The sequence below is a fragment of the Nuphar pumila genome, chromosome 1 (genome assembly GCF_984573655.1).
Source record: "Nuphar pumila chromosome 1, dmNupPumi1.hap1.1, whole genome shotgun sequence".
Lineage (NCBI taxonomy): Eukaryota > Viridiplantae > Streptophyta > Magnoliopsida > Nymphaeales > Nymphaeaceae > Nuphar > Nuphar pumila.
In genome coordinates this window covers 37595196-37621013 of record NC_143249.1, presented here as the reverse complement: position 1 = coordinate 37621013, position 25818 = coordinate 37595196, and the positions used below count along the sequence as shown (strand labels likewise).

General features: G+C 40.0%; 1 protein-coding gene and 1 pseudogene across 1 annotated transcript in view; both read right to left on the bottom strand.

Moving 5' to 3' along the window:
- ABCB29 (ABC2 homolog 12) overlaps window positions 1–25589 on the bottom strand; it is a 56362-nt gene extending 30773 nt beyond the window's left edge. Inside the window, exon 1 of the mRNA XM_089997117.1 lies at window positions 24540–25589. Within this exon, the coding sequence (XP_089853243.1) occupies window positions 24540–25175 (636 nt within the window). The 5' untranslated portion in view covers window positions 25176–25589. The remainder of the gene's footprint in view (window positions 1–24539) is intronic.
- LOC149848720 (protein KINESIN LIGHT CHAIN-RELATED 1 pseudogene) lies at window positions 17452–18668 on the bottom strand (annotated as a pseudogene).
- Window positions 25590–25818: the final 229 nt, after the last annotated feature.

Here is a 25818-nt window from a genome sequence, read left to right as displayed (position 1 = left end):
AAAAATAGAAAAAAAAAATATAATAATATTAAATAATATATATATATATATTACAGTTTACATTTTAACACTCCCCCTCAAACTTACGATACAATGAACGAAAGTTTGTCTAAGAGGAAGTGAAATCTGGGAGCAGCGAGAGGCTTGGTGAAGAAGTCTGCTAATTGATATTCTGATGTAACATATGGCAGATCAATGGTTCCATGTAAGTATTCCTCTCTGACATAGTGACAGTCCATCTCAATGTGTTTAGTACGCTCATGGAATGTCCGGTTGCTTGCAATGTAGATCGCACTTTTGTTGTCACAACACATCTTTGAAGCTTGCGTTGCTTTAGCTCCCATATCCGCTAGCAATCGTCTGAGCCAAACAACCTCCATAGTGGTGGTTGCCATGGCTCTGTATTCAGCTTCGGTGGACGAAAGAGAGACTTTATGCTGCTTCTTGCACCTCCACGAAATTAAGGTTTCACCTAGGAACACACAAAAACCAGTAGTTGAGTGTCCATTATTGGGATCACCTCCCCAGTCAGCATCAGTATATGCAATTAAATTTAATGAAGATGAAGCAGACAAGAAGAGTCCTCGTGAAAGAGAGGATTTTAAGTATCTAATAATACGCAAAATCGCTCTCATGTGCACGGAGGTGGTAGCATGCTGAAACTGACTGACTGTATGAACCGCATGAGTTATATCTGGCCTAGTAATGGAAAGATAAGAAAGAGCTCCAACAAGCTGTCTATAAGGAGTAGGATCATCAAGAAGTTCTCCATCATCAATTTTCATTTTAACATTGACAACTTCTTGAGTGTCTACTTTCTTATCATCTGTAATTCCAGACCTGGAAATGATATCAAGAGCAAATTTAGATTGAGATATCAAATACCCCCGAGGGGAATAAGCAACTTCAATGCCTAAAAAATATCTTAATAAACCTAAGTTAGTCATTTCAAAGTGAGTTTTAAGAAGAGATTTGATATTTGCAACTCCCTGTTTGTCGCCTCAAGTGATGATCATATCGTCCACATAGAGAAGAAGAATAATGATGCTTGCATCAGATTTCTTAACAAACAAAGCAGTGTCAGTTAAACAAGGTTGAAAACCAATATCAAGCATAACATGACTAAATCGGTCATACCAGGCTTTTGGAGCCTGTTTAAGACCATAAAGAGCTTTTTCTAGACGAAGAGCTTTACCCTTAGGGATACTAATACCAGGTGGGGCTTCCATGTATACTTCTTCAACGAGATTCTCATTCAGGAAAGCATTTTTGACATCTAATTGAAAGATATGCCATGTTCTAATGGAGGCCAAGGCTATTAAAGTTGTAACATTGGTCATACGGGCCACAGGAGCAAATGTTTCTTCATAATCGATGCCATACTCTTGGGCATATCCTTTTGCTACTAAACGGGCCTTATATCTTTCCAGGGTCCCATCACTTTTGGTTTTGACTTTGTATACCCACCTACAACCTATAGGCTTCTTACCCGGATGAATATCTTGTATCGTCCAAGTATTGGCCTTTTCTAGTGCATCCAATTTTATTTTCATGGCTTCTATCCATTCTATATGATTTTTGGCTTGAGAATAGGATGATGGTTCAACATATGATTGTATTAATGTAATGGCGGCCCTATACGTGGGTGAAAAAGATTCATAAGACACAAATTTTTCTGGAGGTTTAGAGATTCTAGACGTTCTTCTAGGTGAGACTTCAGAGTATTTTTGTAATGCACATGGAAGATTTTGCTCTCTACGTCTTGAATATTGTAGACTAACATCCCTATGGATTTGCTCTTCATTATCATCATTTTCAACAACAATAGGACTTTGATCATTGTCAAGGTCACATCCAACATCACATTCATTGGATTTTGAAGTTGGATTAATTAAAAACGAGTATTCAGTGACATCCTTGGATTTTTCAAATTCAAAGAAGCTTTCTTTTTCCAAAAAAGATACATTTCTTGACACATAATTTGTCATTTTGAAAATCGAAACACCTGTAGCCTTTTTTATTATCAGCATATCCTAAAAAGGCACATGATATTGCACGAGGAGAGAGTTTGTCATTTCTGTTGGTGAAAACAAAACATTTGCATCCAAAGACTCTTAATCTAGAATAATCTAGAGTTAAATTAACAAGTTTTTCTATTGGAGTTGTATTCTTTAATGAGGAAGATGGCATCCTATTAATGAGGTAGGTGGCAGTTAAGACCGCTTCAGCCCAAAAACTTTTTGGAACTTGATTTGCAATTAGCAATGTCCTAGTAGTTTCCATAATGTGCCGATGTTTGCGTTCGACTAGGTCATTCTGTTGTGGAGTGTGTGGACATGATCTTTGATGTGTAATACCATGTAAATTGAGATAGTCTTTGAATTCGTTGGACATAAATTCTCCCCCTGAATCAGTGCGAAAAGCAGAAATATCATTTTGAAACTTATTTTTAACCATTTTATGAAATATTTGGAAGTTAGCAAAGACATCAGATTTATGTTTAAGAAAATAAATCCAAGTATGTCTAGAAAAGTCATCAACAAAAATGACATAATATGTATAACCACCTTTGGAAATAACTGGTGTGGGGCCCCAAACATCCGAATGTATTAACTCAAGTGGTCGTGAGGAAACAAAAGATCTACTAAGAAATGGTAACCTTTTCATTTTGCCAAGAATGCAGTCTTTACAAGAAAAATTTTCAGAATTACAAAATTTTTCCAAACTTGGAAAATATTGAATTTTAGACATATGAGGATGGCCAAGCCTTTTGTGCCATAAATCCAATTCTAATTTCTGAATATTATAACAAAATGCATTCTTGGGTAATTTCAAAAAGTCCATGTAATAAAGTCCTCCTTCTCTATGACCTTCCCCAATCAGCTTCCCTGACTGGCGATCCTGTACCCAACAACCATGAGAAGAGAAGGAGATATTACATCCATAATCAGATATTTGCGAGACAGATAAGAGATTCAAATTAAGTTTAGGGATATATCTAACTACTGGGATAAAAAATCTTTTGGATTTTTGAAGATTTTCAAAACATCCTATTTCTTTTACTTCAAGAGATGTGTCATCGGCTGTAAAAACCTTTGACACACTTGAGTTATTTTTAAGACATTCGGATAGACTATTAACATTTGGAGTCATATGAAAAGAAGCACCAGAATCTAAAAGCCAAGGAAAGTTACCTGGACCGGAGAAAGATGCAACTGCCGCTCCAGTTGAGGCTTCGGTTGAGGAGGATACCCGTTTGAGAAGAGGTTGAAGGATTTCCATCAGTTGAGCCATAGACACAGGTGCATCTTGATCTTTTGACTCAAATTCAACAGATGCAACTCTTTTTTCTTCTCTTCTTTTTAACTTTGGACATTGAGGCCTATAGTGCCCCGGTTCATGACAATGATGACAAATAACTTTTCTTTTATCAAAGTCACCGTTTTGCCATCCAAAATGAGGCGGCTTGTAAGTAAGAGTATGATTCCCTGGTCTAGATACAGCTAAAATGGAGTCATCATCAACTTTTGGAGTACTTTTTCTAAGTCTATTTTCCTCCATAGTGAGCTCTTCTATAGTATCAACAATAGAAGGAATTTGTCCACGATGTAAAGGGCCGATTTGGTGGATTCAAACTCCGGCCTTAGACCATTCACAAATTGATAGAAATGTTCCATATCAAGTTGCTTTTGGCGAAGCTCGATGCCTTCGGCACAATGCCATTTGGGCTCAAGAAGAGTCAACTCTTCCCAAAGTTCGGACAACTCATTATAATATTCTTGAATAGTTTTATCTTTTTGAGTCATTGTCCGAACTTTATCTTGTAAATTGCATACATGTGCAATATCTGTAAGGGAATACATGTTTTTGAGGTATTCTCAAGCCTTATCGGCATGCTCAAACTTAGCTAGACTAGAGCATTTTTTAATGTCTATGCTATTGATGAGCCATGACATAATTTTTGCATGCCCTATCCTCCATTTTTTCCATTTCTTTTCATAAGTGGCTAACGCCTTACTCTTCTCTTCTTCCGTTAGAGAAACCTCTTTATCGCCCTCTTTCTTGGTAAGAGAAAGTTTAGGTTCCAAATCAAAACCATTCACTATACCCTATAAACCTTTTCCCCAAATGTGGTGCTTCATAATCGAAGCCCACATTACATAGTTAGTATCATTTAGCTTCATAGGAATGATGGTGATCTTATCATTGTCATCCATCTTTTACAAGGGTAAGAGAGGAATAAATAGGAGGAGAGAGAGAAAAATAAAAAGAAAAGAAAAAGAGTAGACAAAGGAATAAGAGAGGATACAAAACCAAAATTTTTTGTAGCACAAGTTCGCCTTTCTTCAAACAAATCTTCTTGAGCCAAGAACAAGGTGATGAAACACCTTTTGTAAATGTGGCACGGAAATCGAGGGGGAAGCACTTCAAGATCTAAGGATTTCGTAGCTCTGATACCATGTAATGAAATGGTGGTCTTCAACAAATACACAAATAACTCACAAACAAGTGTCTATTGGAGACACTACAAGCATGACCCTTGAAAGGGTATAAAAGGAAGAACACTTGAAAAATAAATAATACTTTATTCATGAACAAAATGCTTAAGAAGCATGGTGCTTTACATTGAAGGGGTTCACCCCTATATATACAAAAAAGTGGAAGAGAGAGGAGAGCTCATTTTGAGCTCTCCAAAAGAGACGTTGGATTCCAACGTCTCTTAATATAGCTGTTGGACTACAGCCCAACAGCATTTATTATTATAGCTGTTGGACTATAGTCCAACAGCATTTATTATAGTTGTTGGACTACAGTCCAACAGCTATTTGCACAGTCAAGTTCCAACAGGAACTTGACTGGATCAAATATCTAGTTTCTATTGAACTAGATGCTAAAAAAGAAAATAAAGAAAAATAGAAAAAGAAAATAATAAAAGAAAATATAATAATATTAAATAATATATATATATATTACAGTTTACATTTTAACAATTCAATATTGTCTTTTATTAGATGATTTCCTTGTGAGTCTATTCTGCATAATCAGATACTGTGGCCATTTTTTCTGGCAGTCATCCTAGTGCAGCTTAAAAGTGTAATTCTATATTGTGTATAGTTACTTTTGATATGTGGGCATGTTTTATAAAGCACAAGTCCAATATTTTCTGAGCCAGGATCAAACTCTGATTTTGAAGTGGATTGGGCCTACAAAAGGTAGAACCTGGTGAACTGGCCATTACAACATTTATGAGTTGGTCAGGTCTCATCAACTTCAATACAGACCAAGCATGGACCATTTTAAAAAGTCCCAACTACAGACATATTTTGCTTAACATGAGCCCCTGTATATGAGTTTATCATCTCTTGTTTACTGAAAAACATGGTTTGAGACAAATTATATATTATTTTCTTTTAAAATCAAAAGTTAACAAAACCCGGTCCGAGTCACGAGTCGAGTCCCGAGTCACGGGTTTTAAAACCTTGGTTTTTAGTTACTTTTATATGTTAATCAAATATTTTTTAGTACTTATTTGAGATTTTCTATTTCTTATTGGTTGTTATTTCATCAATAAAGCATTTCTTTATTTATTTGTATTTTTAGATATTTTTATAATTTTTTTTAAGTTTTCAAAAAAAAAATTTGAGGCTTACGCTTTACGCCTCGCCTCGGTTTTTGGTGGAGCGCCTCGCTACGCCTCAATGCTTTTCACAACACTGGTTTCAACCCTCTGTTTTCTTGCATTTATCCTGCATAACCTAAGGTGAGAAATGTGATATCCTAGAGGACAAAATATCTTAAGGGCTCAGCTATGTAACATGCCAACAGTCTGACTGCTAAGATGGGACCCAGAAAAACATTAGAAAACTTGCAAAGCAGCTCAGCTATGTAACATGGGTGCTTCTGGAAAGCCCGCACACTCATGTCAACCCAGTGCAACACGACTGCAGGTGTGGATGTGGCACATAATGTAGCTGGGTTTGGTCAATGCAAAGTCAGTACAGTAAACACGCACCTGACCCAGTTTTTCCATAAATTAGACTTGGAGAACTTTAATTGAGTCCTTTGTTTCTTCTTTTTTCTTTTGAAATAAAAAGAATGAGAAAAGGGTGGTTGGGAGAGTATTAAGAGATAACGTCTGTTGGATCTGGGTATTGGATCCAGATCTAATGTAGAGGATCTGATGTTACATTGTTTCTTTTCTTCTTATATATTCTTTCCTTTATTGCCCTTTTGTTTTCAGTCTCTTTATTGTATATGGCAAGGGCAGTTATGTAAAGTAAGGTTGTATGTTATGTTTTAATATATAAACATAGTTGCCTGTATCATTAAAGGTAATTTCTCAGCGAAGGTATTTCTCGGTGAGATTTTCAAAAGTTGATAAATCTCGAGAATATCTCGGGAGTTTAAAAAATTGGAAAAAATATAAATAAAAACAAAAAAGCTAAGAAAACAATAAGTTTTGCATTATTTTTCTTCAAAAAATATAAATAAATATGTTTTAAAGGTTTTAAAATATAAAAGAAACAAAAAAATACAAAATGCAAACTTAAAATAAATAAATAAAAAGTTTTTCCAAAAATATCACAATATTTTGTCTTATGATATATTAAAGATATCGCAAGATATTACCTTTAATATCGGCTACCTTAAAATATTGGTATTTCTTGCAATATTTTCAAAATATTGCCGATATTGATGACAGTGATATAGAATAATAGCCCATCACACGATCTCCCTATTGGGAATCGTTTCAGCAGCAACCCCTTTATGTTATTTTCTCTTCCTATTCCTTCTTGAGGCAGTTCTGGGCATCTACGGATGCCAAAACTATTATGGTATCATAGCTGGAGATCGATTGATTCGATTTATTGAGGTATGTGATAAGAGATCTTGGGTTTTATACCTTGCTTCTTCTCCAAGTTTTCCATCTCTTTTTCCTTTCCTCTTCCTTGTTTCTTCTATTGATCTTGAATCCTTCGTTCCCAATCACCTTTGTGCTGCTGTTATTTGATTGTGTATATCTCTAGTTAACACAATTCAGATCTCATATTGTTGTTCCTTGATCGACATCAATATTGTTCCTTTCTTTTCTTTTATTATTTGATGTCACATTGCTGATATTTTCTTTATTCTATTTAAATCTTTGTCCTTGTTCTGTTTTACAAATCTGAAATCTGATTTATAGAAAAATTTGTTTCCTGTTCAGATTTACAGGTCTAAAATCAGATTTATAGAAAATCTGTTTTATTGGCTCTTTCTTGGCCATCACATCACCCTCTTGGTTTTAGATATAAAAAAAAATTTGTTTCATATCAGAAACTGTGGGTTTCTGATTAGATTGTGATCTCTTCGGTCTGCTACCTTTACCTACCAAAAAAAGAAAAAAAAGGGTCGGTCAAGCTTTGGTCTTTTGAGTTTTCATATTGACGTGATTGGTTGAGTATTCTTTTCTATTTCATATCCTTTATTATTTTGGTCTACTTTCCTATAGATTCAAATCCTCAATAGTCCATGTCATCTACCTTCCTATACCAATTGGTTTCCGAAAAATTAAACAATTTCAATTTTCTAACTTGGAAGAAGCAAATAACTCATTTTATTAGGAGTCAAGATCTTTGTAGACACCATGATGGGTCCATCGTCCTTCCACCAGAATATGTCATCAAGGAGGATACGGATGAAAATGAGATTTTTATTTCATCTGTTCATATCAGGAATCTAGAATTTATTTCACGAATGAAAAGAGATCAAATTTTGATTGCATATATTATTTTCACTGTCACAGGAGGTTCTCATTGGAGTGTCTAATAATTGCACAGCTCTATAACTTTGGACTAGGTTAGTCCAGATGTATTCTCAAATAACAAAGTCCAAGGTTATATTTTTTAAAAAATGAATTTTAGAATCTGAATAAAGGTTTCATATCTTTTATAGAATATCTCAATAAGATGAAAAATATCACTAATCAGATTGTCATGGTTCATTATGAAGTTTCAAATAAGGATATGGTCCAGCAAACTCTTAGTAGTCTAGGCCTGACTACTATGTCCTCTGTACTACTTTGCAATATTCAGACATGGACGGTGTTATATCCTACTTGTTTTAAATGCAAGAAAACGGGACATGTTAAAGCAACTTGTTTGTTCAAAGATGATCTGAAGTGCAATCAAAGAAAAACAAAGTATAAAAACCAAGGAAAAGGTTAATGAAAGTCAGACAAATGATCGGAGTAGTGGTGAAGGACAACTACCTATATATAAGCAGCTATTACTTGTTGCCCTTGCAGGAAGCAAAATGAGCAAGAGTGTGGTATCTTGATTCTAAGGTTGTGATTAACATCATAGGTTGTTATTGGAGATGGGACTCATCATCCTATCATGCGTATTATTTGTAAATTCTAATGTTTAAATCTAGTTCTTTGAATCTTTCTAATGTCTTTTTTGTCCCAAACATCCAGAAAAATCTTATTTATGTCTCTAAGCTTATTGTTAATACCAATTTGTGCATTATATTTACTTCATCCTCTGGTTGTGTCAAGGATGTTCCCACGAATAAGATATCCGTTGAAGGCAAAAGATTAGGAAACATGTTCGTCTTCAAAGAAGATCTTGCGTTCCAGTCTCTTGGTTCTGTTTTAAAGCCTAGTTTAGATTCATTGAGTCCATCTATTTTGTTCATTACTTCTAGTTTAAATAAGTAAATCTTTGGCATAGTCGTCTTGCACATTTTAGTCAAGGTTTTATTGAAAGATTGGTTTTGTAACGCCCCAAATTTCAAACTTGCGAACCTTTTCAGAAAAACAGGCGAGAGACTAGAAATATCTCTTTCCTTCAGAGTTTGTTTATGAAATCAGCGGAAGATTTTCTTTTTATAAATCATAAGGCAAGTTGACAACTTTGGGCACGCTAGCTAAAAGAACCAAAACTCACAAGATTCGGATATCCCAAGGAAAATCTGATACAAACAAATAACGTCCAGGATGCGAGCTAAGAGCAGGAAGAAAAAGTCTTGAAGTCATCTTGCAATCGCGCCATCGCCCGTAGAGATATACGATCGGACAAAGAATTACCGCCCTAGAGGGTATAACAGATCTTGGACCCTACACTTCCTCACAGGAGTTCACCGTCTTTGCGGCTACCCGTTCGTGGACAATGTATATCCTCACAGAGATCTCTCACTCTAGTTGGGTCACCTGATCTGGAAAATGTATAACCTCACAGCGAAACCTTTGGGAGACCGGTCCCCAACAAATGTCATATCAAATGAAAATCATTGCGATACACGCATCAACACGAATGACCGCTCTCAGGGTCAATAGCCACTAATATAAACAACAAGATCAATGCCGGATCACCTGGTCTGAGAAATGTATAACCTCACAAGGAATTTCGCCCTAGATGGTATACCTGGTCTTGGACCACACACTTCCTCACAGGAGTTCACCGCCTTTGCGGCTACCCGTTCGTAGACAATGTACGTCCTCACAGAGAATCTACCACTCTAGCCGAGTACCTGGTCTTGATCATACATGCCCTCGCAGATAATCCTTTGGAGATCAGGTCCTCAAGAGACACCCTACTCGGTGATACATGCATCAATAATCGAGTGCTCCGAACCATTGACCGCCTCGGGGTCAGTAGCCACAATATGGGAACAATCATGTATATCAGCGCTATACATCGTATCACTTCACATAGAAGCATATAATCCTACGCATTGTGTTCTTGCCACGAGGAACATTACAATCCTCAAATAAGACCTCAAAGCATGCGTAAACGGCACATGAGAACACGCAGATATGGCAATCTAGTTGATTCTATGGGCGAAGAGTAACTAACTCTACCCGTCAGCCAAACAAAACAACTGAATAAGACGAGCACTCATAACAATGCTCATAAAATATACAATTATCATCAAATGGCTCAGTCCATCAACAAGTAGCTAAATTAATCGTAAGGCATAAACCATTGCATCACAAGCCATTCATAAGCAATCATACGGCAGCAGTTATATCACAATATGTAAGCAGCTTATAAGACAAGCGGCCACATCAATCCTAGTTGCCACCAGTTCGTAAATTACGAGCTGTATGCAATCACATCAATTATAAGAGATGCAAGCCAACAAGTGCTACGCTACAATAAGCACCAAACAGTTCGACCAAGGGATAAAGCAAGTCACATGCTAATATGTAGCAACTGGCATAATGCTATTATTATAAGCATTTAACTAGTATGATAAACTCCTTATTACTCCGCAAAGAACTACGTAAGCAGTTTAACCAACTAGAGTAACGCCTTGAGAGGCGTGCACAGCTCAACGAATAGCATACTGAACTACCGAGCAAGCAAGTGATTCAGTAATGCAAGTGAATCTCACGACCCAACGACCAGTGTGAACAGACCTTATGTTTCGATAATTACTGGCGTGCGGGTACGCGCAGGCAAAACGTAGAAACAACTGAGACTAGTTCGGGCGTCTGTTATTCTATGTATTTTCAATAACCCGAATAGCTAGTTGAGTCCGCTCCAAAGGGGACGGCTTTAGCCGAGAGAGGATTCCCCAGAGGCTGAAAAGCAGTGTCACGGATGGATCCAATTTCTGCAGAAGTGTTGAGCTAACTTGTATAGCCCCTTTCCCCTTAACTCCAATGACTGGGGAGGCCGGATCATTGCCCGTGGGGTGGTTGTTAACAACCTGTCCATTGGAGTTTTGTACCGCTCTGTCCTCTCCCTTGACAGAATAACCAGAAGCGAATGGGTGCGGTTAGAGGTTGCTTAACTAACGACCCATCCTATGTTGTGGTCTTTAAACCACTTGAGCATCTTGCCTGTGAAGGCGAATGTGAGGCCATTTATGTGATTACAGCATTGTGCATTTAGCATTGTTCGAGGTCGCACGACCGTCTCATCCGATCATCGCAGTACTAGACGTGTCGTGCACGACTACAAGTACTCTAGGATGAAGGGGGTATAACTCCTCAATAGAAGCCTCAACAGGAGTGTTTCACAAAGATGTAAAGTTTATCAACTTTACTTTATCTTTTAAAACAGCAGTACCTTGTGCTAACATTATGCATGTGATTATCTCGAATCACATCTGCTATCGGGGTATCTACATGTCTCGCATGACTCGATACCGGCCTAGATAGACGGGATACGGGTTTCTCAACAGAACACCCGCTAAGAAGTTCGCTCGAACCCCCAATTCGGGATCACCCGAGATATGCCAAAAAGGCGAGCAGAACCGGCCAGTCACATCCTTCCAAATGCTTCGATTTGGAGCAGTCTTTGATGCTTTTGCGTAGCTCCCTAAAATCTCAAGTCGACTCTGCAGGACTGCGCACACGAAGAGCCAGGATCCTTGTGAGGTGTCCCTCTCCTTAGACAAGGATGTGTCGCTCGCTCCCGACTGAACTCTTGTCGCAAGAGGGAGAGTGGTAAATGCCCCTTGCATCCTCCACGAGGATGCCTTTAAGGCATACGCAAAGAGCAAGAACTTGCACGTCATCTGCAATAGCAAGGCAATACCAACACATATGCAAAAACAAGAGCCTAAGCGCAAAGCGCGACGGCAAAATAAAGGCGGTAAGCAGAAGTACTACGCAAACCCTCGGCACAACGCGCAACGACAAGTAAAAACTGTAAGCAGGAGTGCAACACAGAACCTTTGCGCGATGCACAACGGCAAAGTAAAGGAACTGTAAGCAGGAGTGCAACGCAGAACCTTTGCATGATGCGCAACGGCAAAGTAAAGAAACTGTAAACAGGAGTGCAACGCAAAACCTGTGTGCGATGCGCGACGGCAAAGTAAAGGACAAGGATCGCGAAACCGCGTCCTTGAGTTAAATGTGTACTCGTATAAATATATATATATATATATATATATATATATATATATATATATATATATATATATATATTTCTATATATATATATTTATTTAATGGTTCCTTTTTAGTTAATTGAACTTAATTCAATTGTCCAAGTCTTCTGTGCAATCTTCCCCTACCTTGAGAGGTGATGGTCCTCGTATGCCAGCTGCGTAGGTAAACACGAGCTCAAGCCATGAAGAGCGAGCAAGATCCACTATTCAACCTGCGATGCTTAAAACTTTAGTATGCTAAACCATAAAGAAAACAACAAGAGGTGAGTCCGACAAGACTCGATGCGAAGCAAAACAAAGGACTTCGCTCCCTGCAGACAAGCTGCGGAAGCAGAGGCCAGGGGCACGAGCCCTGCTTAGCGCGGCAGGAACATGGAAGGAGAGACTTGGCTTTCTGCCAACGAACAGAAGCAGGGAGGCATGCTCCCTACCAGCCAAGGCAGACCGAGAAGAGGGGCAGAGAGCAGTCGCTCCCTATTTGTAGAAGACTCAGGCGGCTAGGGTCCAGCCCCTACCGACCTGCTAGCGGACGAGGGGGGGCGGAGCGTAGCTGAGCCCCCTGTCGGAACAACAAACGAAGGCAGGGGCGGCAAAGGCATCACCCCTACCTTCCAACCAGAAAGGAAGGTGGCGGCAGAGGGGCGTCGCCTCTCCCAGCCCGCTGGAAAAGAAGGTGTCAACAGGGGCATAGCCCCTGTCGGCGGGTCAAAAGAAGAAAAATAGAAGGGAAGGGGGGTTGCGCCCCTTCCCTGACCTCACCGAGCAAAGGGTGCCGAAAGGCTGGTGCCCTCCGATCGGCCAGCAGGAGAGAGCAGGGAGGGAGGTCGCGGCCCTCCCTGTGAAACGAGAAGAGAGAGAATAGGGAGGGGGTCGGGCCCCTTCCCTGTTGAATGGGAAAACAAAGGGAAGGGGTTACGCCCCTTCCCAGATATCAGCGAGCAAAGGGAAAGGGGCACAACCCCTTTCCTGGAGACTAAGAGGAGAAGATGATGGTGCATGGAGGGCTCGACCCTCCCCTGCCGACATGAGACGCAGGGAGGAGGGGCTCGACCCCTCCCCTGCCGGAAGAACAACGAAGAGGCAGGGGCTCTGCCCCTGCCGAGAAATCCACAAAAGGCAGAAGGCGGAAGCCCCTTCCGAAAAGGTGGGCCGACACAGGGAGCTCAGCTCCTTGCCGGCAAAACAAGAGGGACAGGGGGAGCAGAGCCCCCTGTGGACACAGCAAGTGACAGGGGGCGGAGCCCCTTGCCGAAACAGTAAGTGACAGGGGGCGGAGCCCCCTGCTGACGAATGGCGACGACAGGGGGCTCTGCCCCCTATCAGTCGACCCAAAGAGAGAGAGGCTGGGGGGAGTCCCCCTGCCGACGACAGGGGGCTCAGCCCCCCCCCCCTGTCGGCCGATCTTGAGAAAGGCAGGGGGTAACCCCCTACCGATGAGAGGCGACGGCAGGGGGCTCTCATCGGCAGAGGGCTTTGCCCCCCTGTCGGTCGACCCCTCACCGAGAAGAAGAAGTGGAAGAGGAGGCGGAAGGAAGAGAAAAGAGGGGAGGTGGAAGCGTACCTGGGGTCGCCGGAGCGGAAGGCGGTGGCGGTGGGTCGTCAGCGCCTTCGCAGCAGAGAGAGGGAAGGAGGTGGTGGTCGGCGGCTTCGGTCGTCTGTGACTGTGGTCGTCGACCGCTGCGGAGGACGAGCGGAGAGCGAGAGGGTGACCGAGGGGGAGAGCCGACGAGGCTGTCGCCGATGGCAGCCGTCGATGGTCGCCAGTGGCTGCCAGGGAACGAGGTTGTCGGCTGAGGCCACCGGACTGAAGGTGGTTGTCGGCGATCGATGGCGGTGCTCGGCAATGCAGAGAGAGATGGGAGTCGGAAGAGACGAGAGAGTCGGAGTGGAAGGGGGTTTCGAGAACCTCCCCTCCTTCGGCCTCGTCTTTCAAAAGGAGAACAGAGGCGGTGCCTCAGTTGGGTCTGGGTCGGGTCCGGATCCGACCCGAATCCAAGCTTAACCCTTTTTTTTTATCCGATTATTACAGGTTTCTAGTAAACTCATTCCTTAGTCTTGTGAGTTTGCAAATGTTATATTTCCAAGTTGTCGAGTTTGAAAGAGTCATGTACTTTCATTTAATTCTTTGAATTAAAGAGTTTTTAAACCTTTTGAAATTGTGCATTCGAACATATGGGGTTCAGCACCTAATGCTTCTTGTTCCGGTAGTCACCACTATGTTTCTTTCATTGATAACTTCTCTCATTATACGAAGATATATTTCATTAAGCATAAGCATAAAGTTTTTAATATATTCACAAGGTTCTACATGTTATTCAAAAATCAATTTTTTCATGTCGATTCTGAATTTTCAGTGTGATGGTAGAAGCGAGTACTCTTCAAAGGAATTCATTACTTATCTTGAAAATAATAGAATTAACAGAAGAGTATCTTGCTTTTACACTTCTCAATAAAATGGTTTGCTGAGAGGAAGCACCGCCATATTGTTGAAAGTGTCCGAGCAATGTTACATATTAGTAGAACTCTTTTATATCTTTGGACAGAGGCATTTCACTTGGCTGTTCACATTATAAATATGTTACCCATGAAGATTTTAAATTACAAGTGTCTCCCTATTATGTTTTGTATGGAAAGCACCCTAACTATGATTCCTTACAGGCTTACGAATGCATTTGCTATGTTCACATAGATAAGTCTTTGGGGAATAAATTTGAACCTAGAGTTCATGTTTGTAAATTTGTTGATTATGCTGACAATTATAAAGGTTTCAGGTATTATGATGTTAAAAATAAATGTTTTCGAATTTTCAGAAATATAGTATTTGATGAGTTCTTTTGAGTATGATCTTACAGCAGAACAGGTTCAAAACGAAAAAGGGAGCATTGTGGAATACTATTAGTCATGGTTAAGTGAGGAGTTGTTTTCAGCACCTATTGATGTTTCCTCATCACAAGAAAGAGCTTCAAAAAATCTTGGACAACAAAGGGTAGATTCTATTACCGTTAAAGTAAATGCAGCAATGAATGGGAGATATAAAGAATGACATGTCTACACTCGAAGAGGCAAAGAGACAGCCAATATTGACGTGGGACAACAATCGCAAAATGTGAGCAATCATGAAAATACAATCAGCCAATGTGATGAAATCGTGACAGCCAAAATTCAGAAGGTCAAACAGGGTTAAAAACCTTATGGAAAGATGGGTGAGATAAAAATTTCAGCACAGACCATCAAATTTTCATCGTGCAAATAGAAAAGCAAGAAGAACCAATTTCTTATTTTCAAGTTACTAGGAATAAGAAATGGATTGAAGCCATGAATAAGGAAATGAGAGCATTGCATGAATGCCAAACAGAGAAAGTGGTTAAAAGGCCTCCAGATAAGAATGTGACTGAATCAAAATGGTTTATAAGATTAACTATAAACCGGATGGTACCATTGAAAGGTATAAGGCTTGTCTAGTTGCAAAAGGATTTACTCAAGAGTATGGTATAGATTACGAGGAGACTTTAAGCCCTGTGGTTAAAATGGGAACAATGAATTATTTTATCTCTAGCAATGGATCATGGTTGGATCCTCAACAAACTTGATGTCAAGAATACATTCTCACGCGAAGACTTGAAATAAGAAGTTTACATGGGGCAACCACAGGGATACAGTAAAAATGATCCAACTAAATATGTGTGTAAACTTAAGAGGGCAATATATGGGTTAAAGTAGGTTTATTGTTCGTGGTTCGAGAGTTTCTCCCTAGAAATACAGAAACATGCCTTATAGATATCTTCTCTTGATCATTTATCGTTTATCCACAAAGGTAAAGGATACGTGATTGTTTTGCTTATATACGTGCATTCCATCATTGTTATAGGAAACTCAAATAAACATATTCAGAAAATAAAGGTGTTGAAGAGACGTTTTAAGATGAAGGATCAGTTGAAATAATTCTTGAAAGTTGAAGTTGATAAAAAGAAATATAGGTTGGTCATACTCAGTATAAGTAAACTATGTATCTCTTGCGTAAAAACAGGTATGTGTGTTTGCAAGCCTTTAGTAACTCTTGTTCCAATACATCAGCAATTGAGTGTAATGATGAAGAATTGTATAGTGATCCAATTGAGTATAGGAGTATGGTGAGAATGTTGCAATATCTTACCTTCACAAGACCAGATGTCGTGCATACAGTAAACCAAGTGTCTCAATTTATGCACCAGTCAAGAACTACCCCTATGAAAGCAGCGAAGTGGATTTTGAGGTATTTAAAGGGTACCCTGGGTGATAGGTTGTTTTGTAAGAAAAGAAATCACAAGGAAGATCTATTCGTAGTTACGGCTTATTCGGATGTTGATTGGGTAGGCGATCCAGATGAAAGAAAGTCAATTTCAGGTTACTGTATATTTGTTGGAGGCAATCTAGTTTCATGGTCAAGCCGAAAACAAAGGGTCATAGCTCGATTAAGCATTGAAACTGGATATCTGGCCATGTGAATGATTGCTTCAGAGTTGATGTGGATAAGAAATTTGTTACATGAATTGGATAAGACAGTTCCTAGATCAATTTTATTTTGTGACAATCATAGTACCATCAAGATTTCATTGAACTCTGTGCATCAGGAAAAGACCAAGCGTATAGAGATCAATCAGCACTTCATCAGAAGTAAAATTAAAGACGGGAAACTTAAAGCAAGATTCATTGGTTCGGAAAACCAAATAGAAAATCTTTTTACAAAGGGCTTGACAAAGCAAAGATTTTGGTATTTAAGTCCAAGTTGTCCATGGTGATTACCATGTAGTAGGGTTGTAAGTATTGTATCGTACGATACGTATCATTACTTTGGGAAAAATGATATGATATGCACCTGTATCTCAATACTGGTGTGTATCCAATGGTATCGGGTGTATCGTACGTTACACCGCTATATCATACTGTATTGTATGATGCGGTATGATACATACCTTTTTTTTAATCGTATTTCATAAACTTGGTTCTTTTGTTTTGGTTTCCATAATATGAAAGTATGAGTCTTATGGCATTGTTCTTGTGAGATATACATGCAATATTATCTATGATTCTATATTAGTTGATGTTTGATGATGTCTTATGCTAAGTCACAAGGGTCTGGCCAACCAGGTGTCGCACCCGCGTTGACGCAACGTGATGTGGGTGCGCATGCGGGTTCGGCACCTGGTGCGGTCAACCCGGCCTTGGGTACGGTCAATGCACCCAGGGTCATTTCTGTCTAATTTTTGGACCTTAAAAAAAATACGTAGAGGAGGATTAGAGCAATTTTTTTTTGCCCTAATCCTCCCTTCCTCTCCTCCCGACCTCTCCATCGGACCCCGACGCCGCCGACGATCTCTCCGTCGGACCTCTCCTCCTCAAGTACTGTCTCTCTTCTCTCTGTCTCTCACTCTCAATCTCTCTGTCTCTCTCACTATCGCTCTCTCTTCTCTCGCTCTCTCTATCTCTCACTTACTCTCACTCGCTCTCTCTATCTCTCCATCTATCTTCTCCTTCTGTCTTTGTCTCTATCTCTCGCTCTATCTCGCTCCATCTCTATCTCTTCTCTCACTCACAATCTCTATGTCTCTCGCAGCCGGCCTGAGTGGCAGCCGACACCTTCGTGAATCCACTAGCAATTTCTTCCATTGGGCTTCCCGGAATAGGCTTGTTATAGATGCGAAGAGCATTCTCGCAATATGATTTTGATTCTCTGAGTCTTCCCGTCCTATTATACAAATTAGCAAGACGGACAAACACTGAAGCAGCTGCTGGATGGTTCTCACCTTTTGTGGATTTGAAAACAATAATGGCTTTTTGATATACAAAAACTGCCTTATCATACCGAGATAGTGATAAATAGATGCCCCCAATGCTGCAATTTACAGAGGCCACCTCATTTTCCTGGCCATTAGATACCATGGCCATGCTGGCCAAGACCAGATGCTCAAGAGTTGTTTCATAATCTCCCCTTGCATCGCAGATAAGACCCATGAGCCTCTTGTCGGCAGCTTCTTCAAGAGAAGCAGACACTCCACGTTCTTTATGGGTGTCAAGAGCTTGCTGGCAAAGTTTTGTGGCTTCATCAAATTGCAAAGTCTGCATATGGGCTTCAGCCAAGTACCTGCAAGTTTTTGCAACTCTTGGACCGGTTCCTCCCAGAACACATTCCTGAATCTCAAAACCCATAGTGCAGCACTCAATGGACTGTTCAAGTTGACCTAGCATTGCGAGCGTGCCCCCCAATTGCATATACCCAGAAAAAACAGCAAGGGCATGATCTTGGCCTTCTTCCAGGACTGGGATCTCGATTGAATGCTCAAGAATAGGGATAGCCTTAACCAGTGTTATTAAAAACGCACCTCAAGGTGCAAAAAGTGTGCCTCGCCTCAAGGCGAGGGCCTTTGTGCCTTGAGGCGCAGGCATGGAGCGTAAAAGTATCGAGGCGTACGCCTCATACGCCTTGAGGCGTCCGCCTCGTGGTGAGGCGAGGCGCGCACGCCTCATATTGTTGGTCAAATGAGGGTCAAAGCCCTCATTTGACCAAAAGTAAAATGTTACCCCCGACCTTAATGAGGGTCGGGGGCCCTAATTTTTCTCTGCAGCCCCTCTTTCTCTCTCGTCTCTCCCTCTCTCTCATCTCTCGCAACCCCTCTCTCTCTCCTCTCTCACAGTCTCTCACAGTCCTTCTCTTTCGTCTCTCCCTTCTCGGCCTCCTCCTCGCCGGAAGCAGCCGCGACACCAGCAGCCCTTGCCAGACCCCAGGTAACCCCGACCCCCTTCATTCTTTTTCCTTCGTATCTGCCTCCCTCTCTTCAATCTCTCTATACGGCAGGTATCAAGGATTAAAGTTGTTTCTGACTGTTACCTTTCAATCTCATGTATTATGATACAGTCTAAAATACCCCTTCTTTCGATATGGCTTCCGATATGCTTTTCACAAACGATGGTATGTTTTTCCTATTTTTACCATATGCAGTCCTGGCCTTCTCATTTAAATTGTGGTCATTTTTTAGGATTCATATGGATCTTTGAGCGCATTTGCATATGGATCTTTAGCTCAAACTTGGTAGAGCACTTCAATATGTTTTCATGGGTTCCTCTCCTTTGCACAAATAAAAGTTTGCTCTCTTTACGTAACTCCAAAAAATCGAGTTTTGTCATCTTTCTAAAGCGTAAAAAATGTTTTGCCATTTTACAGGGCAAAAAAAATTTGGGCTCCCGCCTATACTAAACTAGAGATTTCATTTTTTCTCAAACGTAATCACAACGGGGCTTTGCAGCTGTTTAAGGATTGGACTTGGAATCACAACCGTGCTTTGCCGTTTCAGTCGGTTCAGTTTGCCTAGCAACAGTTGTTTCTTTTCAGGACTGGTTGTTCTGCAGGCACGGGGTTTCTTTTCTGGACTGGTAGTTTTTTAGCCGTTGGGGAAATAGGACTAGTCCTTTTGTAACCTGATATTTGGGATTTGTTGCTGGAAGCACAACCCCTTGTCACAGCCTTGAAAATATTTTAGAAAGGTTGTAGAATGTTTTTTTGAGCCTTGTAACTGAGTCGGGGCAATTGACATTGATCACGGGTTAGATGGGTCATCACATTCGAAAAAGCTCAATCTTGTGAAAGCTAGCCATTTTTTTTATAGTCTAGCTGGGGTTACAACGATTCCTACCAGATCTCTCTTAAGCCCCATGTGGCAGCGGGATTCGAACTTGGGGCTTCAGCTTATCACTTATCCCGCTTACCACATGGGGTACCATCATGGTGGTATGTGAAAGCTAACCATAAGTCAGCCTTGTGACAACTTTCTCAAGTTTAAAAGTGTTTTACATTGCAAAACTAAATTCACAATTACTATGTTCACCACGTTTATTATTAAAACTCTAGAAAGTGTTGTTCTTATGGTTTGCAGTTGCATGATCTTGGTAAAATCTAATTTGGCAAATATAATTGGGCAATGTGAGCTATTATTTTCTCTGTATTACTCATACTATGCATACTGTTAAAAGAGGAATGTTCTTAGACAGCATTTCTGGATGTAGGCTACTTATCTATCAGTAATCCAATGGAGCATATAGCATTGAATATCGAGCGATGAACTATTTTCATTTGATGAATGCTCATATGGAGAGATACTTACATTTTTTAATATGCATTTTGTTGTTAATGTTAATTTTTTATTGAATGAATGCTCATATTTTATTTCTTAGATACTTGCATAGATCAAGTTGTTGCATTAATGTTACTTTTACATGTTAATTTCATAATTTTTTCCGTATTTATTTGATATTTTTTATTTCTAGTTGGTTGTTGCTTCATCAATAAAGCATTTCTTATTTATTTATAATTTTAGATATATTTTATAATTTTTTAAAGTTAAAAAAATATTTTTTTTTGAGGCTTACGCTTTGCGCCTCGAGGCTTACGCCTCGCCTCAGATTTTGGTGGAGCGCCTCGCTACGCCTCAACGCTTTTCACAACATTGGCCTTAACATATTGTCCCAAACTGCAATGGATTGCATTACAGCTAGAACATACCAACTCATAACCAGATCCAAACTCGGTTTCCCATTTGCACATTTCTCAAATGATTTTGCAGCCAAAATTATATATATATATATATATATATATATATATAATTTTTTATATTTTTGTCGCACCCCCGCACCCAAGTTTTTTTAAAGTGCCGCACCCCCGCACCCACACCCATGTGACATAGGTCTTATGTAGCTCATAGAGACATAAATGTGATTTTAGGGTTGTGTTTTGTGCAATTCATCATTATGTCATGTGTCGTGTCATGATTTTTTTAGATTTTTTGTGTAATTTTTTCTGGCTTTTCTTGTTTTTTTGGATTTTAAAAAAAAATATTAAAAACTTACGATACATTTACGATACGATACGTTGTTACTTTGGGCCCAATGATACAGGTAATGATACGATACATACAACCTTGCCAAGTACAACTTGAGGGAGGCTATTAAGAGATAACGTCAATTGGGTGTGGGTATTGGATCTAGATCTAATATGTAGAGGATCTGACATTACATTGTTTTTTTTCTTATTTTATATTGTTTCCTTTATTGCCCTTTTGTTTTCAGTTTTTTTATTGTATATGGTAAGGGCAGTTATGTAAAGTAAGGTTGTATGCTATGTCACATGGGTGCGGGTACAGGTATGGGTGCGGAGCAATTTCAAAAATTTTGGACACGGCTATATATATATATATATATATATATATATATATATATATATATATATATATATATATATATATATATATATATATATATAACAAGATTGTAAATTTTAAAGCAAAAATAAAATAAGTAACTCTATTGAAGCACAAACTTACCCGAGTCCAAATTAATTTTAATAAATGGACAAAAATAGACTCGGTCAAAGTTGACCGAGTCCAAAATGTGGACGGACTCGGCCCCGGTGCGTTGACCGAGTCTGACACTTAGTTGACTGTGTCCACCCTGTGTCCGAAGCCGCATTTGTGTCCGCACCAATGTCGGAGCGTGTCGACGCAAGTGCGTCGACCTTTTAGCCGAGTCTGTGCGACTTAGGTTGTGCGTTATGTTTTAATATATAGAATAGCCCCAGCCGATCTCCCTATTGGGAATCGTTTTCAGCAGCAACCCTTTCATGTTTTTTCTCTTCCTATTCCTTCTTGAGGTAGTTCTGGACATCTATGGATACCAAAACTATTAGAGAGGGAGGTTAGGGCGCTGATAGCCCCACATGAATCAAGCTACTGAAGCTCACAGTTTGATCCCTTTAAGATGCATATGAGATGAATAGACATCATCTAGCAAGAATGACAGTTGCCTGAACAAATGGAATTAAACTCGGTGGGGAAGGTCCAGGAAGTGGAGTACTTGCAATTTCCTACACCGACAGGATTTTCACAATAACAACTAAGAACAAAATTAAAAAGGTCAAATCTATAGTGCTGGACATTAAGGAACTACAGAAAGCTGCAACAATCACCTTCTTACTTAGTGGACATGGTCAAAATTATCAAATGAAGCCTAAGATGATCCGTAGAAACTACATGATGGTCACAAGAACAAGGGTAGAACAGCTCCAGCACTCCCCCACATCAATGGATCAAAATATGGAGCGCAAAGGACGTAAAAGTAGCTTCTAACCTATGTCACAGGGATTCGGCTAGCAGGGTGCCGCACCCGCGTCAACGCGACTCGACGCGGGTGCGGGTGCGGGTGCAGTCAACCCGTCCCTGGGTGCGTTGACCGCACCCAGGGTCATTTTTGTCCATTTTTTTATTTATTTTTTTTAAAAAAAAAATTGCCCTATGAAATGGACCCGCGCCGGGGGGAGCCCCCGGAACCCCCTTCCTGCAAGGGCAAAAACAATGAATCAGGCTCTACAACTCATCACTTTCATTTTTGGGGACAACCATATAAGATAAAAAAATGGTAAAAAGCAAGTTGGGCACACATTCAGATATACATCTAAAAAAAATCAATGCCTCTGCAAACATAAAACAAAAGGCTTCTCATGAAGAGGGATCAGTCTAGGAAGTTAATAAGTGTGTTGATTTCCATAGCCAACTGCAGGTGTTAACCTATGGCACAGGGATTCGGCTAGCAGGGTGCCGCACCCGCGTCGGCGCGACTCAACGCGGGTGCGGCACCGGGTGCGGTCAACCCGATCCTGGGTGCGTTGACCGCACCCAGGATCATTTAGGTCCATTTTTTTTGGATTTTTTTTTACAGTTGTTGTTGCTCCTGCCTTTTCAATCCTGATCCTTCTTTTTCGTAAAGGATTTTCTCTCTCCATAATAAATGATAATGATGGTGGTAGCCTTGCTGATCCTTCTTTTTCGTAAAGGATTTTCTCTCCATAATAAATGATAATGATGGTGGTAGCCTTGCTGATCCTTCTTTTTCGTAAAGGATTTTCTCTCTCCATAATAAATGATAATGACGGTGGTATCCTTGCTGGTTATTAGTATTCATTGTTCTCCTGACGAGATGGGTGCGCTATCGTGCAGCTATATATAAAATGAAATTTGAAAAAACCCGCGTCGGGGGAACCCCCGGACCCCCCCCCTATATATATATATATATATATATATATATATATATATATATATATATATATATATATATATATATATATATATATATATATATACATTTTTGCCCCTGCCGCACCCCCGCACCCGGGTTTTTTGGAAGTGCCGAATCCCCGCACCCGCACCCATGTGACATAGGTGTTAACACATGACCATAAAATACACCCTTGAAGTTTAAAAATGACTTGGCGGTTCCATGCATTAATGGACACCAGTAGCTATTTTTGCAATTTTGTGTAAAAATAAGTTACACACTTATCAGCTGTGCATTCAAAATGCACAATTATTAATATGTTTTCCTAATAAAAATTACTAAAATGTCCATAATTGTGACAATTAATACACCTAATCATCATATCAATTTTTAAATTTGTTAGGGGCATAAAATTGTGGTGAATGTGCTAACATGCATAAATGTCATTGACCTTAACAGCTACCATACATTCATACATATACACTATACATGATATATATATATATATATTACATTTTTGCCCCTGCCGCACCCCCGCACCCGGGTTTTTTGGAAGTGCCGAATCCCCGCACCCGCACCCATGTGACATAGCTTCTAACAGCATCAGTATTATCTTCTTTGACTAATATGTTTCATTATTAATGTGTTCAAAATCTAATTCTCTATCACGTTTCTTAGCTACTTGGATGGCGAAGATCTGAAAAAGATGACTGCAGGAAGGTTAAATGGAAGCCTTGAATTTTCTAAAGATCCAAAGTCAACCAAGTGAATATTATTACTAAATGCAGTGGTTTAGATTTTGAATATCATTCTTGGAGACTAATAGAAGTTGTTAAGAATTTTATTATGTTCTTACAGTAATATGGTTATCTATGTAATGTTCTTAAAGATGCAGCACTTTAGGTGTTCAAATGTTATTTGTTTCTAAAGAATAGCCTTTGTAAATTGTTCATGAAAACGTAACAATGTTTGTCATGTTTACATAGAGAATTTCTATGCACACAATAACAAGTTTAAGCATGATAACACTGAGCTTGAACATGAGATCTACAATGTGCTTTTGCAGCGTGACTACAAAACTCCCATACCCAACTATGAGAGAATGTAATTTAACCACTGTCATCCACCTAAATATTCAAAACTTATAACAGGAAAAGGAAAAAAAGAAACAACCCTTTCACCACATTTACACCCAACAATCATGCAATTTAATTTTATGCTAAAGTTTGTACAATTCTGAATTTTCAAATGCAAAAAACCACAACTAGAAAATGTAACAAAATTGTAAAAAAGGCATCTGGAAACTATAGATCTCCAGAGTGGTACAAGTTACTTAAGAAGCAAAAGCTTACAAGAAATTTCTCATTATGAAACACGCATTTTCAATTTGAATCCTAATCCCTTACACAGATAACGTGAATCAACAGGCTATATTCTCGGTCGTAATAAACACGAAAAATTTATAATCTCAATATTTTCACAAAAATACACTACCATTAATTCAAAAAATACAAAAATAGGGGTTTGGGTGTGTTGGTTTTGGAGTGGATGGAAGCCAAAAGGAGGAAATTTCTTACCTGTAAGAGAACATAAATAGTATTCCCAACATCAGCAGCCTCAGCAGCAATCCTATAAGCAACATCGCCGGACGGAATCCCGCCGCTCCCCTCGAAGAACTCCATATCCCTCTGCAAGACCCTCCGAAAGCCGTAAACCCTAATCTTATAGGTCACGTTCAACGCGGCCTCCCAGAGGAACGCCTGCTGCAGGTACTGAGCCACCAGCCGAACGAGAAGAAGCATGCCGACGACCGACCCCTCGCGCGCCAATCCGGCGATTCCCCTTCCGGGCAACAAGCTCGTCAGCTCCCCCGAGAGAGGGACGAGTGTGGAGAGACAGAAGACGGAGACGAGGCTGCACGCCCATCCCTTGAGGACGGGCGCCCACTCCGAGAGGAGGAACGGCTTGATGGCGTTTAGAGCGTTGATTTTGGGGGGTTTGCTTGGGGGAGGAGGGTTTCTGGCATTGGAGCGGAGTGAATTGGGGGTTTTTGTTGAATTTAGGGCTTTTGCGACGATGTGTGAGTTGTAATGGCGATGGCAATTGAGGATTGGGAACGTCGTTCTGATAAGAAGAAGACGACGATGGTGATGGTGATGGTGATGATGGGTCGGAGAGAGAGATGATGGCGCAGAGTGAGAAAGGATCGCCATGAGAGTGCGCGAACAAGCTCGAAATCTCTCCCTTTGATGACGATTTTTAAACGAGTGTCGGTGTACAAATGTATCACATAGGCACGGCTAAATGGACACAAGACACGTTGTTGTTTGTTGAACATTCTGTAATATAGAAATGAACACGACACGATCGTAAATTCGAGTATCTTTTTTTATTTTATTTACACGGAGAAACCACCCCAGGATCAGCACCTACTGTGGGCTTATACCTTTGCCCCCAAGGACTTGCCACGCTTCGGCTTGTGCAAGGATCAGGGACCTAATGTCGGCTTACTCCAAAGGGACTTGCCAAGCTTTGGCTTGTGCAAGAGGTTACGCCTATGGGATTTGAACCTAGACCACCAGCCTTGCCTGGCAGCCACTATGCCAAACTCTTTTAGGGCAATTCGAGTATCCTTCTGACCATAGTGACAAAAGTTAAAAACGGCAAAATGCAAAATCTAGGGAGTCAAAAACTGAAGATTTTGAAAATTTTCATAAATCTAACATTTTTTTTGGCAAAATCTCAACAATAAAAAATAAAATAAAAAATATATAAAAACAATTTTTATAAAAAAATATAAATAAAACACATTTAAAAATAAAAATCTCGTGATAAATATCTGCTAAAACCGTAAAT